This window comes from Canis lupus, chromosome 1 (genome assembly GCF_003254725.2).
Source record: "Canis lupus dingo isolate Sandy chromosome 1, ASM325472v2, whole genome shotgun sequence".
NCBI lineage: Eukaryota > Metazoa > Chordata > Mammalia > Carnivora > Canidae > Canis > Canis lupus.
Genome location: NC_064243.1, coordinates 40,405,626 through 40,423,582, shown reverse-complemented (window position 1 = coordinate 40,423,582; position 17,957 = coordinate 40,405,626). Strand labels below are relative to the sequence as shown.

The window sequence follows — 17,957 nt, the reverse complement described above, 5'->3', positions numbered from 1 at the left end:
CGTAGTTGGATAATCTGTTTTATTTATAATCCTTTATCACATGACTGCCTACCAGAGAAAATACATATATTGATGCTGTATCTTAAATCAGCTTTACATGGATGAACATTTTTAGTTTTGTATTCTTTTTGCTTTTTCAAGCATTACCATCATTCTTAGTCTCCTTTATTCTTTTGTTTGCACTTCCTTATAAAATTATTTTTAGTCTACTCGAGGCTGTTGTATAGCTGATGCAAGTTGCATATTCCTATTATTCATTATACTATACTATAAACCCACGTTTGGCATGTTTGTGACTCTACTTTGTTATGCCAAAGCCAAACACACAAAAATTTATCTACTTGTGTGTGTGAAGAGTACAGGAAAGAGGTCAAATTTATGTCTGAAACGTAGGCAGTTATTGTTGTCCCTAACATCTAGTCTCTCCTTATTCCTACTTTAAATCCAGAGATCCTAAACATACTGCTGGATTCAGAATCTGGGTGGAACTTTGAGTTGTTTCCCCCGGAGAAGGGTTAAATTTGTTCCGTGGTGGAAAAAGGGATTCTCATGAGTTCTTGGTTCCTAGAGTGGCTGACTAATGACACAGGCTGCTCTTGTTCCCCAGCATACATTCTCTCATTCTTTTTTTTTTTTTTATAAGATTTTATTTATTCATGAGAAAGAGAGAGAGAGGCAGAGACACAGGCAGAGGGAGAAGTAGGCTCTATGCAGGGACTCCGATGTGGGACTCCATCCCGGGTCTCCAGGATCATGCCCTGGGCCGAAGGTGGTGCTAAACCGCTGAGCCACTCAGGCTGCCCAGTTCTCTCATTCTTTCGTGAATAGAGCCCCCATCCCTGTCCAAATTTTGACTGCCCTGCTAGAGCAGCCCATATTTCTCATATTCCCTTGTATTCTCTCATGAATAAATAAAATCTTCAAAAAATGTAAAAACATAAAATTTAAAAAAAGAAAAGAACCTGGTTACCTGAAAGATGTGTGGTGTGGGGCTGTCTGTCCGGGCTGGTCTGATAAACTGCAGAATGTCTGTATGTGTGTGAGTGTGTATCATCTCCATTTGTTACTGTTGCTGAACTTATACCCTAATTAATATATAATTTATAATCCGATATAATCCATACTCTGATTTGCCAAACAATTTAAGGAGGTCATTTTGTACTCTGATCATCTCCCATGCAATCAATCATGAAACTCAGTTACTTTACCTTGTACATTCTTCTCTAATTCCTCTTCAGCCTCATTGTTACTACTCTGGTTGAGGCCAGAGTTGAGCTTTTACCTGAATTACTGCAATAGCTTTCTAACTATATTCTTTGATTTCATTCTGGTCCTTCAGGTTTATTAGCTAAACTAGCACCCAAATGACCTACCTGAAAAATAACTGGATTCTGTTTCTACAATGACCACATAAGCTCCTAATGATTGACTTTACCCAGAACTGTTATAAACTCTGGGGAAAATACAAAAACAGCCACCTAAAAATACTGAGTGCAACCAAGAACAGGAAGATTCTGGATGGAAGTCAACCCTTGGAAGAAAGGAATGGCACTAGATTATCTAATTTTCATGAAATCTTGGCTGAGAAATCCCCAAATCTCTAGCTGAATCATTTACCACACATCTGTGGAGAAGAATTTTTTTTTTTTTATGATTTTATTTATCCATGAGAGACACAGAAAGAGAGAGGCAGAAGGAGAAGCAGGCTCCATGCAGGGAGCTGGATGTGGGACTTGATCCTGGAACTCCAGGATCATTCCCTGAGCCTAAAGCAGATGCTCAACTGCTGAGCCACCCAGGTATCCCAGAACGAAAAATTTAACTGGCATTTGAAGTACTACCCACCAGCGAATCAAATCAAGTTAATTGCCTGCTTAACAACAAAACAATAGATAAAAATAAAATTTTATTTTTTTATTTTATTTTAAATTCTTTTAAACTCAAACTCTTAAATTCAAGTGGAGGACCTGGGTGTAGACAAAGGAAGATAAGTTTTCATTGAAATGGGAGGCAAAAACCAAAGGGCAAGTGTGAAGTAGAGCTCCGTGTATTGTGATTAGGTTTCTCTGCATATACAACCCAAAACAGTCACTGCTTAGGCATGCAATATCTGGAGTTGGCAGTCCACAGCAGGTATGGCAGTTCCACAAAGCCCACACTTCGTCTGTTCAGTTCTGCTATCTTCATCATACAGCTTGTATTCAAAAGGCTGGTGGCTTATACTTTATCCATTTTTTCCCTGTTCTCACCTGGTAAAAAGAAGGGATGAAAAGAGAGGGTATGGGGGAGCTTCAAGGCCTCTCCTTTTAAGATGCCTTCCTAAAGTTGTACATAACACTTTTCCTGGCCAGAAGTTAGATCCATGGCCACACCTAGTTAGTTGCATGTGAGTCTGGAAATGTAGTCCTTATTCCAGATGGCCCAATTTCATCAAGCTTGGTTCTGTTACTAAGTAAGGAAAATGAGTATTTGGTGGCCAGATGGCAGTCTCAGCCTCAGGGATCAAGTTGAGGAAATTTCACTCTGCTAGCTTCCATTCTCTCCCAGGGTGGAGACATAATAACTTGCTTAAAGGACAGAAATGGGCAGGTGGCTCGCTTGAGGAAAATGGTGAAAGTCTGAAATAACTAATGTGAAGAGAGTAGGAGAGAGAACTGAGGTGGAATATGCAGAAAAATATGTTTCAGGTAGCTTGGAAGATACACAATTATGGTGCATCAATCTTCATGGTGGTGCGATATATACACACACACACAAATATATATATATATATATATTTTTTTTCTGTAGCATTCAGCAATCTGGGAGTAGCAGGACTGTGCTGGAAGCTATTATTTAGGAAGAATGTACATAATAATATTAATGAACAATGTTAGGGATCTGCCCCATTTTGTTACTACAAATATTGTGACATAATTAAAAATTCAGATTCTTACTTGTGTTAGAATTTTCTTGTCTTATTTATACTCTGTATCCTAAGAGATGGCTCAAATTTTTGAAGTATGCAGACAAGGACTGCCAGATAAAATCAACCAGGTGAGTAAAATTAAATGATCCTGAAAGTCTCTTAGATTTCTCTGGATGAAATGTAAATTTTTAAAATTTAAGTTAATGAATAAAACAGTAAGTAAATAATAAAATTTAAATTTTATTTTTATTTATTTATTTTTAAAGATTTCTTATTGATTTATTCATGAGAGGCAGAGAGGAGAGAGAGAGGCAGAGACACAGGCAGAAGGAGAAGCAGGCCCCATGGAGGGAGCCTGACGTGGGACTCCATCCAGGGTCTCCAGGATCACGCCCTGGGCTGAAGGCGGTGCTAAACCGCTGAGCCTCGGGGGCTGCCCCAAATAAATAAATTTTTATTTGGGGCAGTGGTTGAGCATCTGCCTTCCAATCAGGTCATGATCCCAGGGTTCTGGGATCAGTCCTGCATCTGGCGCCCCTCAGGGAGTCTGCTTCTCCCTCTGTGTCTCTGCCTCTCTCACTGGGCCTCTCATGAATAAAAAAAAAAAAAAAAGAATAAATGTTTAGTGTAGTAGTCATGAGTGTGGTATACAAATACCGTTTTTCCTTCAGAGCACACTGCAGAATTGCACATCCCTGTCCCTTTGAAGGTAGGCTTGGTCACATGACTTGCTCTGGCCAATGAGATGTGGGCAGAAGTTGTGCAAGTTACCTCTTCCCCACCCTCCCACCCCCCATGCCAAAGGTCCCAGGGCCTGCATTCATTCTGCTGTGAACACATAGAGTAATTGAGGAAAAAAATAGTGTTCAAAGGAGCACAAGTTTATAGCCCCTTTGGTAAGCTCAGAGTTCTTTTTGGTATAAGGGGGTTTATATTCTGATTAAAAAACAAATCTTGTTGGGCAGCCCAGGTGGCTCAGCGGTTTAGCGCCCGCCTTCAGCCCAGGGCGTGATCCTGGAGACCCTGGATCGAGTCCCACGTCCAGCTCCCTGCATGATGCCTGCTTCTCCCTCTGCCTGTGTCTCTCATCTTAAAACAAATCCTGTTGTTTGAAACCTCTGATTTAGAGACTACTACAGCTTAGCCTAGTCTTCCCAAACTGGTACAGATGGTGAAGAAACTGAACTGGTGAATGTAAGCCTCTCTTTGGAGGTTTTTTACTTTAAAAATCAACGTTAGGGCAGCCCCGGGTGGCTCAGAGGTTTAGCACCTGCCTTCAGTCCAGGGCGTGATCCTGGAGACCTGGGATCCAGTCCTGAGTCAGGCTCCCTGCATGGAGCATACATCTCCCTCTGCCTATGTCTCTGCCTCTCTTTTTTTGTGTCTCTCATGAATAAATAAATAAAATATTTAAAAATAAATAAAAATCAACTTCATTGAGATATGATTTATGCACAATAAAATGCATCCATTTTAATATGTACTCTTGGAAGAGTTTTAATAAATACATACATTTGTGTAACCATTACCCTAATTCAGATATATAATATTTCCATCACCTCAGTACCTTTCCTCATGCCTCTATGAAATCTAATCCTTTTCTTCCCTCCTCCCGCCCTTAATCCAGCCTCAGGTAAACACTGATCAGCTTTTTGTTAGATTAGTTTTGCTTGTTCTAGAATTTCATATATAGTATTATATAATATAGTTATATAATACATGCTCACTTTGTTTTGGGAAAAAAATTTTTAAGGATTTATATATTTTAGAGAGAGAAAGGAGGGTGGAAAGGCAAAAGGAGAGGGAGAATCAGGCTCTGTCCCAGGACTCTGAGGTCATGATCTGAGCAGAAACCAAGAGAGTAGGCTGCTTAACCACTGTGCCACTCAGGTGCCTCTGTTTGAAAAGTTTTAGAAGTACAAATGGTCTCTATAATTCAGCATACCTTTGCATACCTATAAAAGGTGAAAGTAGATTCAGCCTAACTAGGGTGATTAATCTGTACCTCCCCAAATTGTTCTTTTTTTTTTTTAGACTTTATTTTTTCATGAGAGACACAGAGCTACCCAGGTGCCCCAAATAAAAATAATTTTCATTCATTTATGAAGCCTGGGTGGCTCAGCAGTTCAGCATCTGCCTTTGGCTCAGGTGTGATCCCAGGGTCCTGGGATGGAGCCCCTCATTAGGTTCCCCATGGGGAATGTGCTTCTCCCTTTGCCTGTGTCTCTGCCTCTCTCTGTATCTCTCATGAATAAATAAGCAATATCTTTAAAAATTAAATTTAAAAAAATAATAAAAGCCATATTCAAGGGTGCCTGGGTGGCTCAGGTCATGATCCCCTGCTCAGAAGGGAGCCTGCTTGTCCTCTCCTTCTGCCGCTCCCCCTGCTTATGCACTCACTCTCTCTCTCTCTAATAAATAAATTAAATTTTAAAAAATAAATAAAAGCCATATTCATGCCATATCAATAAACACTACAAGAAAAATCTATCGTGTCATGTTATCAACATTGATCACATTGATTTGGTACACTTTTTTACCAATCACATAGCTAAAAAGAAAACCTAAACCATTATTGTAAACAGAAATTCAACAATGTCGGGGCACCTGGGTGGCTCAGTGGTTGAGCACCTGCCTTTGGCTCAGGTCATGATCCCAGGGTCCTGGGATGGTGTCCTACATCAGCCTCCCAGCAGGGAGCCTCTTCTTCCTCTGCCGATGTCTCTGCCTCTTTCTCTGTTTCATAAATAAATAGATAGTAAACTAATTACAATTTCCGGTGCTCTGTTACTGTGGAGTTCCTATCCACAGCAACACTTATTCTCTACTTAGCTGAGAATTTTAGGTAGCCCAGGTGGCTGGGTGGTTTAGCGCCGCCTTTATCCGGGAGTGTGATCCTGGAGACTCAGGATCGAGTCCCACGTTGGGGCCCCTGCATGGAGCCTCCCTCTGTGTCTCTCATGAATAAATAAATAAAAATTTTTTAAATGTGTGACTTTAATCTCCATGAGACATTACACGTATGTTTTTAAAGATTTTGTTTATTCATGAGAGACACACAGAGGCAGAGACACAGGCAGAGGGGGGAAGCAGGCTCCATGCAGGGAGCCCCACACGGGACTCCATCCCAGGGCCCCAGGATCACGCCCGGAGAGGAAGGCAGATGCTTAACCGCTGGGCCACTCAGGCGTCCGGAGACATTATATTTTTTTGATTGCTGTATACCTGATGCCTACCACAGTGTCGACAGCATCGTAGTTGCTCAATAAATATCAGTGGAATAAATGGATAGCTTTCCTTTGAACTGAATGTCTTTATATAAATCTGTGTTAAATTACTGCGATGATTTAAGATTATAATTTCAACGACCATGCGCTCCTAAAGGAGAACGCGTCTCGCACCTCTTGCCTCTTAGGTGTTGGGACAGGACGGAGATGGAGGCTGAGGAAGCCTGGCCAGTTGTACCGTGGAGCACGCATCTGCAAATCCTGGCACATCACAGTATTGTGTTGTCCGCTTGCATTAAAATGATGGCCAAAAAAAAATAAATAAATAAATAAATAAATCAAGAAAACAAAACTCCACGAGCAGCATGTCCGCATATCTTCGTTCACCCATTCCCTATGTTATCAGTCTTAGGTCGTGACCAGCGCCCCAGTCGAATTCTGCGTTATTTGGTTCTAAAACTGGATCTGTCATAAATTATTTGGCCCTTGGCACTCACCAGTAAAACAGACCCTCTGGCTTCCTAACCTCTGAGGAGCACGGTGGAAATCAAATGGGAGGAAAAGGGAGCGAGAACTTTGAAGAAGATACCAAGGTACGACGTGGGATGCTACTAGCTTCACGCCGCGCACCCCTACTCCCGCCCCGAACGCCGCCAGGAGACCGTGCGGACTGCGCAGGCGCGCCCCTGCAGCCCCGCCCCCCGCCCCCCCCCCGCCCCCGCCTGGCGCCCGGCGCGCGCACGCCGCCCGGCGTCCTCGCTCCCGGGGCGTCGCGTCGCGTGCGCTGGAGCCGCCGAGGCCGCCCCCAGCACCGGAAGTGACCCTGGCGGGTTTGCCTTCAAATTCTCGGCGAGCTGAAGCGGCGCCGGGGCTGGTGGCGGTTGGACATCGCCGTCCTGGGGCGGTGAGCACGGAGCAGAGTGGTTGGGGCTGCGCAGGGCCCGGCCTCCTCGCCGCCCTGAGCCCGCACGGCCCTTCCCCTCCGCCTGGCGGTGGGCGGCTTCCCACGGAGCCTCGGCAGCCGCAGGTGAGTGTTCACCCCCGACCCCCCGGGCCCGCTCGGCGAGGCGCTCGGGCGGCGACGAGCCCGCCTCGCATCCTCCCCTGAGCCTGCCCTGAGCCTGCCCTTGGCTGCGCCGGGGTCTTGGGTCCTTGCTGTTGTCGCTGACACCTGTGGCTCAGGTGACGCGTCCCCTACCTGAGGAGTGCTGTCGAGCCTGGGATTCGGGGGGCCCCTGGCGCTCCCCTTGCTAGGCCTGTGTCATCGGAGGAGTCTCTCATCGGAAAAAAACGTCTTTCTTTATTCCTTCGCTTTTTTTTTTTTTTTTTTTTTTTTGAGCGGCTGTCCTCGGAATCTGCCCACGCACCCGCCCCAAACCCTCACCCCCGAAAAACCTTGAAAACCTTGACAGCGGGATGCAACTTCTCTTACATTTTGTTAGATACGAGTGATATTGTTGAGGATATGCTTTATTCTGGCGCCCCGCGCCCTCTGGGAGGCTTTTGGCCCTTTTGGTCCAGAGTTGGTACCTTTTGGCAAATGTATCCCTCGAAACATTTGTTTCAGATCGTATATTTCTAGGGTGACGAAGTTGGAGATAACGTGGATCCTTACGTGCCCCCTACAGCGGATAGTCTCAGCCCTTATTTAATCAAAAATAATTTTCTCCTTTTAACTGCGAAGTGCTGTTTTATATCAGTTACTAAATTTCCAGCAGCACAAGCTGCTCCTGAAAAGCATTCACTTCTGTGTTTCTCTTTGAAATCCTACCTTTAGTTACTGCTAAAAACATTCCTAATGTTTTAGAACCTCTGCCACAACGATAGAAAACCACCGTGTCAAGAAAGATTCTTGTAAAGTTCACAGGCTTCTAAATGTCTCAATGTGTAGCCGCATTGTCTTTTCCAAAGGAGATGATTTTTGTAATCAGGGAGTTCTCACACAGAAATAACTGCAGAACTCTATTTTGTAATTTCTATTAATTTGTGGCCTGTATCATGCCTTAAAAAAAAATTTTTTTTTTTAAAGCAGTGCTGATCAATTTCCAACATTCCTAAACCGTGGAAAGCTATGTAAAGCTCCTCTAGGGCATTGGTTATTCAAGAAGCTTTTACACTTTACAGATTCAGTACTCAGCATACTATATATACAATGGATTCTGCATCTTATTTTGAAACTGATGTCATAGTTTGACAAATACTAAGGATTTGGGAATCTTGTAGAATTCACTGTACTAACAACATTGTTGAATTTCTTTTTTTTTTTTTTTTAAGATTTTATTTATTCATGAGAGACAGAGAGAGAGAGAGGCAGAGGGAGAAGCAGACCCTCCCTCTAGGAACTGAATGCAGCACTCGATCCCTGCACCCAGGAATCACAACCTGAGCTAAAGGCAGTGTTCCACCACGGAGCCACCCAGGTGTCCCGACATTGTTGAATATATGTTTGCAACAATGGTTTAGGTTTTTCTTTTTGGCTATGTGGTTGGTAAAAAAAAAAAAGATAGTGTATCAAATCAGTATAATCAATATTGACGACATGATAAATAGATTTGCTTATAGTGTTTATTGCTATGGCTTGAATATGGCTTTTATTTTATTTTTTTTAAGATTTTATTTATTTATTTGAGAGACAGAGAGCACAAGCAGGGGGAGTGGCAGAGGAAGAGGGAGAAGCAGGCTCCACTCTGACCAGGGAGCCGGATGCGGGGCTTCATCTTAGGAACCTGGGACATGACCTGAGCCACCCAGGTGCCCCTGAATATGGCTTTTAAATTACATCTTAATTGTTATATTGACTTATTTTTGTTTTGTTCAGGGTAAACTGAGAGGTTATCAAATACATATTTATGTATTCTTTTTTTCCTGAGCAAGCACACTTGGATAACTTTCTTGTTCTTCTTGAGTATTTATCATATGGTGATTATAAAGGTAGGAAAAATGTATGCCATGCTATAATTGGTCATGGATCACTCATTTATTGTATATATTTATAATTGTTAGTGACTAAGTTAGCATTATGGTTGTTTTCATATCCCAGAGATGAACTTTCTGAACATTGCTTAATAGTATTGTCACTTTTAAAGTTACATACACTTGATTTACTGAAATTCCTTCAAGAAAATCTATGAATGAGGTTCATTTGTTTTTGTTTTAGGACATCAGTTTTACAGATAAATATTTTCAACATAGGTGTTGATTTTTGTAGCCTGTGCTTAATAATATGCCATGCTTCTCCTAAGTGAAGCAAATACACCTAGAATAGATCAATGATGTTCTATTAAACTTCAAGGATATAAAGGTTTAAGTCTTATTTTTGTTTTCAGTGCAATTCCTTGGAACTGAGTAGTTACCCAGTTAATATTTCCTGAGTGAGTGACCTATGCACATTACAGTAAAAACTGGAATATTAGTGGAACCCAGCCTGACTCCCTAAAATATTAAATGGATATGATATTCTTAGGTGTGGAATAGGGAAGGCCTCATATTTTTTTTGGGGGGGGGGGAGTGTAGGAATCTCAGAACCTCAGATGTTTGGATCTATTGCCTATTCTTTTTCCATCATCTCTTTAATCACTTATTTTCCATAATCCTGGAGAAGAAAAAGACACTAAGTCTCTTTGGAGATACCATAGCACAGCAGATATTACCTTTTTTAAAAAAAAAAAACATTTTATTTATTTATTCATGAGAGACACACAGAGAGAGAGAGAGAGAGAGGCAGAGACATAGGCAGAAGGAGATATAGGCTCCCTGCAGGGAGCCTGACACAGGACTCGATCCCTGGACTCTGGGATCATGACCTGAGTTGAAGGCAGACACTCAACCACTGAGCTACCTGGGCGTCCCAGATATTAAGTTTACTAGAAATTTTGCTGTAGTATTTTTTATTGTCTAAAAATTTTTTTATAGGATTATATTTATTTATTCATGAGAGACACAGAGAGGCAGAGACACAGGTAGAAGGAGAAGCAGGCCCCCTGCGGGGAGCCCGAGATGGGACTCAATCCTAGGGCCCCAGGATCACAACCTGAGCCAAAGGCAGACACTCAACCCCTTGCTACCCAGGTGGCCCTGTTATCTAAAATTTTTAACTCTGTTACTTGAAGTAAAATTTCATGTTGCACCTTACTTAGTTTAAATAAATTGATTAATCATTAGCAAAAACAAATATGTAAACCACATAAGCAAAAGGTTGGTTCTGATAGGATAATGTAAAGGAGAAGTTTGCTGTGAGATAAAGTAGGCATCACCTATAGTTATTTTTCTCTTTGTCTCTCTAATAAAAAAAAATCTGAGTTTTGGACAATCTCATTTTTGTAAGTGTTATTCCATTCAGTGAACCAGTAGATACTCTTTACTGTTCATGGTGGTTAAAATTTGGTCTATAGGCTTTTTCCAAATATTCATTTCTTCAAAAATTGCAGATATTGGGAGTATCTGGGTGGCTCAGTTGGTTAAGGCTCTGCCTTTGGCTCAGGTCATGATCAACTCCCAGAGATCAGCCCTGCATTGGGCTCCTTGCTCAGCGGGGAGTCTGCTTCTCCCTCTCCCTCTGCCTCCTGCTCCCCTGTTTATGCTCTCTCTCTCTGTCAAATAAATAAAGTATTTTTTAAAAAACTGCTAGATGTTGTGCCAGATATTTCTGTGTCTGTTGTAGTTTTAGTTATGATATTCTTGAAAATTGGAGAGTCTTATAAATTTGCAGTGTTGGTATTCATTTGAGAAGAAAGCTGAGAGACTACTAGAAGAATAGGAAAATTTATTTTTGTCTCACATATAATCAACTAAGGGTATTTTGATACTATTTTTAGTGAACACTTTGTTTCTTTGATAAGCAGAATTTTTTCAGGTCATTTTTAAGATTGCCTTGAATTGACTTTATATTTCTTTTTTTAATTTTTTTTTAATTTTTATTTATTTATGATAGTCACACAGAGAGAGAGAGAGAGAGAGAGAGGCGGAGACATAGGCAGAGAGAGAAGCAGGCTCCATGCACCAGGAGCCCGATATGGGATTCGATCCTGGGTCTCCAGGATCGCGCCCTGGACCAAAGGCAGGCACTAAACTGCTGCGCCACCCAGGGATCCCTATATTTCTTTTTGTTAGAAAATGTCAACTCATTGGATGCTAAGGAATTTTATCTGACTAGAAAGAAGTATTCATAACACACAACCTTCAAAAAAGACCTGGAGTGAATTCTGAGTTTCGGGACATTGAATCATGACCCTTACAAAAAAGTAGAGAGAACACCCATATATCAGTAACAACCTGATTTAGATTTTTTTTTTTTTTTTTTTTTTAGTAGGAGGATAGGAAGAAAGATCTGGAGAGAGTCAGTTAAGGAAAAAAGGGAGAGAGGGAGAAGGCATAAGAGTTTTGTTTTTTTTTTTTAAAGATATTATTTATTTACTCATGAGAGATAGAGAGAGGCAGAGACATAGGCAGTGGGAGTAGCAGGCTGCCCACAGGGAGCCAGATGCAGGACTTGATCCTAGGACCCTGGGATCACGACCTGAATCAAAGGCAGACGTTCAACCACTGAGCTACCCAGGTGTCCCGGCAGAAGAGTCTTGAGAGCCAGGCTCATCTAGATCCACTGTATACTGGCAGCACCTGGCCCCAGCTATACTCTTCTAACATTGTTTCCCAGACTATGTGTCACTATGGGGCATTTATAGCCTCAGGGCAGAAGCAGTCAGACAGTTCTGATAGGGATGAGTTGAAGATCAAGGAATGTGAGAGTGCTGAGGGTCAGGAACTAGACAAAGATAAGAAATCTTAGTAGTTCAAACAAAAACCTGGCAGTATTCATTTATTCAAAGATTGACTGAATATTTGCTATGTGCCAAACATGGTTCTAGGTGCTGGGGGTATATCAGTAAATAACAGAGCCATGCTTCCTGGCTGTGTAGCTTTTATTAAGATGGAATATTATCAGTGGTGATGACTCTGTGGAATCACTATTTAGGTCATGGGTTGTTTTTTTTTTCCCCCTCTTCTTTGGACCTCACATGCTCAATCTTGAGTTACTTACAGACCTTAGTTTATATCTGTATTGCTTCATAACCAATTACTCCAAAACCTAGTGGTTGAAACAACAAACATTTATCTCAATTTCTTTGGTCAGGTTGTGGACATGGCATAGCTGGGTGCATAGGATTCAGGGTCTGTCAAGCACTATAATCAAGGTATCAGTTGGGGCTGCAGTCATCTAAGGACTCAACTGAGGAAGGATCAGCTTCCAGGCTCCTTCCCATGGTTGTGGCAGGATTCAGCTCCTCTGGACTATTGGACTGAGGGCCTCAGTTCCTCACTGGCTGTTGGCCTGGAGCCTCCTATGTGAGCTTCTGCACAGGGCAGCTTAGAGAGGGCCAGCAAGAGGCAGTGAGTGAGATGGAAGTCACAGTCTAATCTCAAAAATGACTTTCCGTTTTTGCATATTCAGTTTGTTACAAGCTCACATTCAAATGAAGGTAATTTCACAGGGGTATGGAAACAAGAGGGCAGAGGCTACTGAGAGCCATCTTAGAGGCTGTGATTGTATTTTGATGAAAGACCCTTCTTTTGTAGTATTTGTTTCTTCCTTACCCTTCATTCTCTTTGCTCATATTTCTGTATCTAAACCCTCTGGCAAGAGGGAGAAGTAGGATTTTGGCAGGGAGCCTGATGTGGGACTCGATCCCAGGACCCCGGGATCACGATCTGAGCCAAAGGCAGATGCTCAACCACTGAGCCACCCAGGTGTCCCCAGCATATGTATTTTGAATTTATAAAATGGTATTGTGATGTAGGTCTTGTTCTGTGTCTAAGGTTTTTTTCTTCTACTTTTGTAAGATTTATTCATTTATCCTAGAGAGGGTGGGGAGGGGCAAAGGGGAGAGGATCCCAAGGACTCCCCACTGAGCGCAGAGCCCTATGCTGGGCTCAGCCCCATGACCCCCAGATCACCATCTGAGCTGAAACCAAGGGGCGGATGTGCAATAGACTGAGCCACCCAGGTGCCCCTCTGTGGTAAATCTTGATCAGAGAGAGTGTGTGTGTGCTTTGAAACACTGTTAGCTTTTATTTTGGATTTCCACATCTATGTTCATAAGCAAAATGGACTTTATATTGTTCTTACTCAATTTTGAAATGGAGATGAGCCTAGCCTCTTAAAAAGAGTTGGTCAGTTTTTCCCTTGTTTTCTCAGTCAACTTTTATGTGATTAGAATTACTTTCTGTTTAGAAGGTAGGGAACACCTTGGGCAGCCCAGGTGGCTCAGCAGTTTAGCTCCGCCTTTGGCCCAGTGTGTGATCCTGGAGACCCAGGATCAAGTCACATGTTGGGCTCCCTGCATGGAACCTGCTTCTCCCTCAGCCTGTGTCTCTGCCTCTTTCTCTCTCTCTCTCTGTCTCTCATGAATAAATAAATAAAATCTTAAAAAAAAAAGGAAAGAAAAACCTCCATATAAAAAATACTTTGGACCTGAAGCTTTTTATAGGTAGAGGTCTTTCATTAAGACTTCATTTTCTAGGAAATAAGAGAAGAAAATTTTTTAAAGGACAAAGGAATTTCATTTTCTTTCAGATCTCTTTAGCTCTTCTTCATTTTTGTATTTTGTTTATTGTATATTCTTTTTTCTTTTCCTTTATCAGTTTTGCCAAGATTTGTTTCTCAATTTTTATTTTTTTTTATTTTTTTTTTTTAATTTATTTATGATAGTCACAGAGAGAGAGAGAGAGAGAGGCAGAGACACAGGCAGAGGGAGAAGCAGGCTCCATGCACCGGGAGCCCGACGTGGGATTCGATCCCGGGTCTCCAGGATCGCGCCCTGGGCCAAAGGCAGGCGCTAAACCGCTGCGCCACCCAGGGATCCCTGTTTCTCAATTTTTAAATGACCCATAGTTTTATTTTTTTTAAGTTTTTTTCAGTGCTTTTGGGTTTTCTCTTTTCTTTTTTATTTTTTTGAATAAGATTTTGTTTGTAAATAATCTTCACACCCAACATGGGGCTTGAACTCACAACCCTGAGATACAGTCAAATGGTTCACCAACTGAACCATCCAGGTGCCCTTTCATTTTAATTTAAATTCGGCCCTTTATTTTCTTTCTTACATTTTTCAGTCTGTTAGCCTTCTTCTAGCTTCCCAAATTGACAGCGTAGCTCAGTTATGTTCACTCTTTCTTGTGGTGGGGTGTGGTGAGTCTCTGTAGTCATTCAACCATCATCATTTCCTGATGTCCCAATTGCGTGCTTGTCCCAGTCCTGGTATAAGGGATTCTAATCCTGGGAACTGATTTTCCTAAGAACTGTCTTTTTTTTTTTTTTTTGAAGATTTTATTTATTTATTCATGAGAGAGAGAGAGAAAGAAGCAGGCTCCATGCAGGGAGCCTGAGGTGGGACTTGATCCCAGGACTCCAGGATCACGCCCTAGGCTGAAGGCAGGTGCTAAACTGCGGAGCCACCCAGGAATCCCCAGAACTGTCTTTTTCAGTTGTTCCCACCTAGCCTAACCTGAGTGGAAGAGTGGCAGCAGGGGACCACTCACAAGAACTGGCCTGTTGACCTCTATTTTTATTAGCTCCCCCACTGTGTCCAGGCTAGGGTTTGCTGTGATGTACCCTGCTGTCTCCATCAGGGACTGTGCTTGCACTGCTGCTTCACTGTCCTACAGTGGCAAGTGTGGGTGGGGTGAGCAAGGATGGGCCAGTCCAATAGACCTCAGAAAGGGCACAATTAGCAAACTAACCTGGCCCTGTTCCCCTCTGAGCTGCCTTGTACTTTTTCACATACCAGGATCCCAATCACCATCTGTTATTTCAGTGTTTTCCTGAATTTTATATCCAGTTCGAGGATCCATCAACCTTAAATGAAGTAACTGTGGCTCTTCTAGGCTGGGTTTTTGGGAAGGGGGCCAGTCGCTGTCTTGGCTTCCTGGCTTGCTTTGTACTTAGGAATTGAACCTGATACTGAGATTAAAGTCGTTTGGGTTTAAAGATCATAATAAATATACATGATACATATTAATCAAACCTAACTGGGTAGAGGTGCAGCAGTTGTACCTTTAGCTGGATAGAGAATGAAAACTGCCAAAGAACGGAAGACTGGCAGAGAATGGAAGCCTGAGGCCCTTGGTGTGATTTTGACATCTCTTGCTTTTCCATCAAGGTTGTGATCCTATCTTCCTCTAATCTCTGTCCTTAGGAGTACAGTACACTCCCTTTTCTGCTCTGGTATAGATAGCAGTGCTGCTTTGTAACTCTTCTGCTCACCAACATTTCCCATTAATCTTGCTTTATACAATCCTCTAATACTGGGCTGTGTGAATATGATTACCTTCCCTTGTCTATTTGGTAGAAAATCTTTTTGGTCCTGTGTGTAACACATAGTGTTAGATATTTCTGCGTGGCCTGCCATCATTCCTTGCTCTGTACGAGCTGAACAATCTACATTAAATTAAACTCAAGAAGTTTCCTTGACATGCTTTTTTAAACTTTTATTTATTCATTCATGAGAGACACAGAGAGGCAGACACAGGCAGAGGGAGAAGCATGCTCCATGCAGGGAGCCTTGTTGTGGGGGACTCGATCCGGAACTCCAGGATCATGCCCTGAGCCAAGGGCAGGGGCAAACACTCAACCGCTCAGCCACCCAGGCATCCCTCCTTAGCATGCTTTTTCACAGAAAACCCCATTCCTGAATAAAGAATTTAAATAATAAAGAACATAAGAGACATAGTGGTCTCTATCAGACTTAACTCTGTTGCATCACTTGACCTTAACCATAGGTGAGGTGGGGAAGGGAGGTGCCAAAAGCCATAGTTTTAGGAAACTCTTCTGGCTAGGTTAAATTAAAGGCAGATAGAGAGGTCCCCACCTTGAAGATATCTCTGTTCATCTATGAAATATATTTATTTGAATATCCCACTGACACAGAAAAGGAGTCAGAAAAAAATGATCTTATTTCCTTCATACATCTGTCCTCAGCTTTCCTATGATCTTTCACAACTCCTTCATTTTTTTTCTAATTCCACAGCTTTGAAACTTCATTCATTTTAAATCTGAGCATATCTTTCACCGTGTGTTTCAAATTTCTTTTTATACTACTTTGTTTTGTTTTAAAGATTTTATTTATTTATTTGAGAGAGAGAGAGCACAAGTGGGGTGGAGGGGCAGAGGGAGAGGGAAAAGTAGGCTCCCCGCTGAGCAGGGAGCCTACATGAGGCTCAATCCCAGGACCCTGGGATCATGACCTGAGCTGAAGTCAGATGCTTAACTGACTGAGCCACCCAGACGCCCCAGATTTTTTTTTATTTTGAAAGCCACAAACTCTAACTTATTGCCCTCAAAAGTATGCAGATCTTTCAGATTTTCAACTACCTCTTGCGATGTATTGTTAATAAATAATGGTAATTGTCAACATCAACAAAGCCAACACTTTTCAAGTGCCTACTTTTTTTTTTTTAAGATTTTGTTTTTATTTATTCATGAGAGAGAGTGAGGCAGAGACACAGAGGGAGAAGAAGCAGGCTCCATGCAGGGATGTGGGACTTGATCCTGGGACTCCTGAGATCATACTCTAAGGTGAAGGCAGACACTCAACCAGTGAGCCACCCAGGTGTCCCAAGTGCTTACTTCTGATGCTTTGTATCCTCATTCATATATTCATATCCTACTAATACAGAGATTGTGCTTGGTTCTCAAATATAGAAAGTTCCAGAAAAGATGCAATTAGCGTTTATTGACATGCTATTATTATTTACCAAGTAGTATGCTAGATACTTTAAGTAGTCATTTATTCCTTACAGTGCAAGTCTTGGAAGTAGTACTGTCTCCGTTTTACGTATTTAAAAAGTGAAGCGTAGAAAAGTTAAGGGACTTGACCACAGTGGCAGAATTAGAATTCTAACCAAGAATTTTCTAACTTCAAAACATATACTTTCTGCTTTTCCACGCTACCTTCCAATAACTATACCTGACATTGTGCATTTGTTCACAGATGTTCAGTAAGACTTGTGTGTCATGCACCGAGGATACAATCTCACATCTTTCAGATGTAAATCCTGCTCTCCTAGAGATAAGACACATATATGAGTAACTGTAATTCAGAGTAGACAGCTGTCTTGAGTAAAAGGCCCTGGTAAAGTGCCAGGGGACTTTAGAAGGAGGAGAGTTTATTTCAAACTGAAAAGTTCAGAGGCTAGACATGCTGGGAGGACTGCCCTCTGAGCTGGACTTTGACGCATCAGTGGGGCTTGCCTGTGTGAACCAAGAAATTTCTTTGAAGGAGAAAGAGCATGAGCAAATATAGAGATGGAAAGTACACTGTACATGATGGTGAGCTTCTTGAAGGAGCCCTGGAAAGTATACTTTAGAAAAACTCTTTGTATACTTATTTTCAGGAGACATATAATATGAAAATGTTTCTTTCTTTTTCTTTTTTTTTTTAAGCTTACAGTTGAGCATGAGTCTTCTTATGATCAGTGAGAACGTAAAATTGGCCCGTGAGTATGCACTACTGGGAAACTATGACTCTGCAATGGTATATTATCAGGGAGTTCTTGACCAGATGAACAAGTATCTGTATTCAGTCAAAGACACCTATCTCCAGCAGAAATGGCAACAGGTGAGAATTATGGCTGCTGTGTGTTTTAATGGTTTAAAGATTCAGAAGACTTAAAGAGATTGTTGGTACTTTTTGAAGTTACACATGAAGAGTATATGGTTTGTTACATGGATTTGTATATAATGTTACTTGAAATTTGATTTATTATATTAGTAATAGTTCATATTCACCATCATCAATATTGTGAGTTCTACTCAGTTACAGTTTTTGAAA

At 41.8% G+C, this 17,957-nt stretch overlaps 1 protein-coding gene and 1 long non-coding RNA gene across 2 annotated transcripts in view; one reads left to right on the top strand and one right to left on the bottom strand.

Annotated features, from left to right (window-relative positions):
- Positions 1–1,899: 1,899 nt before the first annotated feature.
- LOC112643788 (uncharacterized) lies at positions 1,900–6,791 on the bottom strand. Its single transcript, XR_003125894.2, has 3 exons — positions 6,633–6,791; positions 6,310–6,424; positions 1,900–2,249 (listed from the first exon to the last, which is right to left on the bottom strand). It is a non-coding gene; the product is annotated as an uncharacterized LOC112643788 (long non-coding RNA).
- Positions 6,792–6,855: 64 nt separating this feature from the next.
- Positions 6,856–17,957, top strand: part of KATNA1 (katanin catalytic subunit A1) — a 46,762-nt gene continuing 35,660 nt past the window's right edge. Inside the window, exons 1-2 of the mRNA XM_025422528.3 lie at positions 6,856–7,162; positions 17,570–17,744. Of these exons, the coding sequence (XP_025278313.1) occupies positions 17,583–17,744 (162 nt within the window). The 5' untranslated portion in view covers positions 6,856–7,162; positions 17,570–17,582. The remainder of the gene's footprint in view (positions 7,163–17,569; positions 17,745–17,957) is intronic.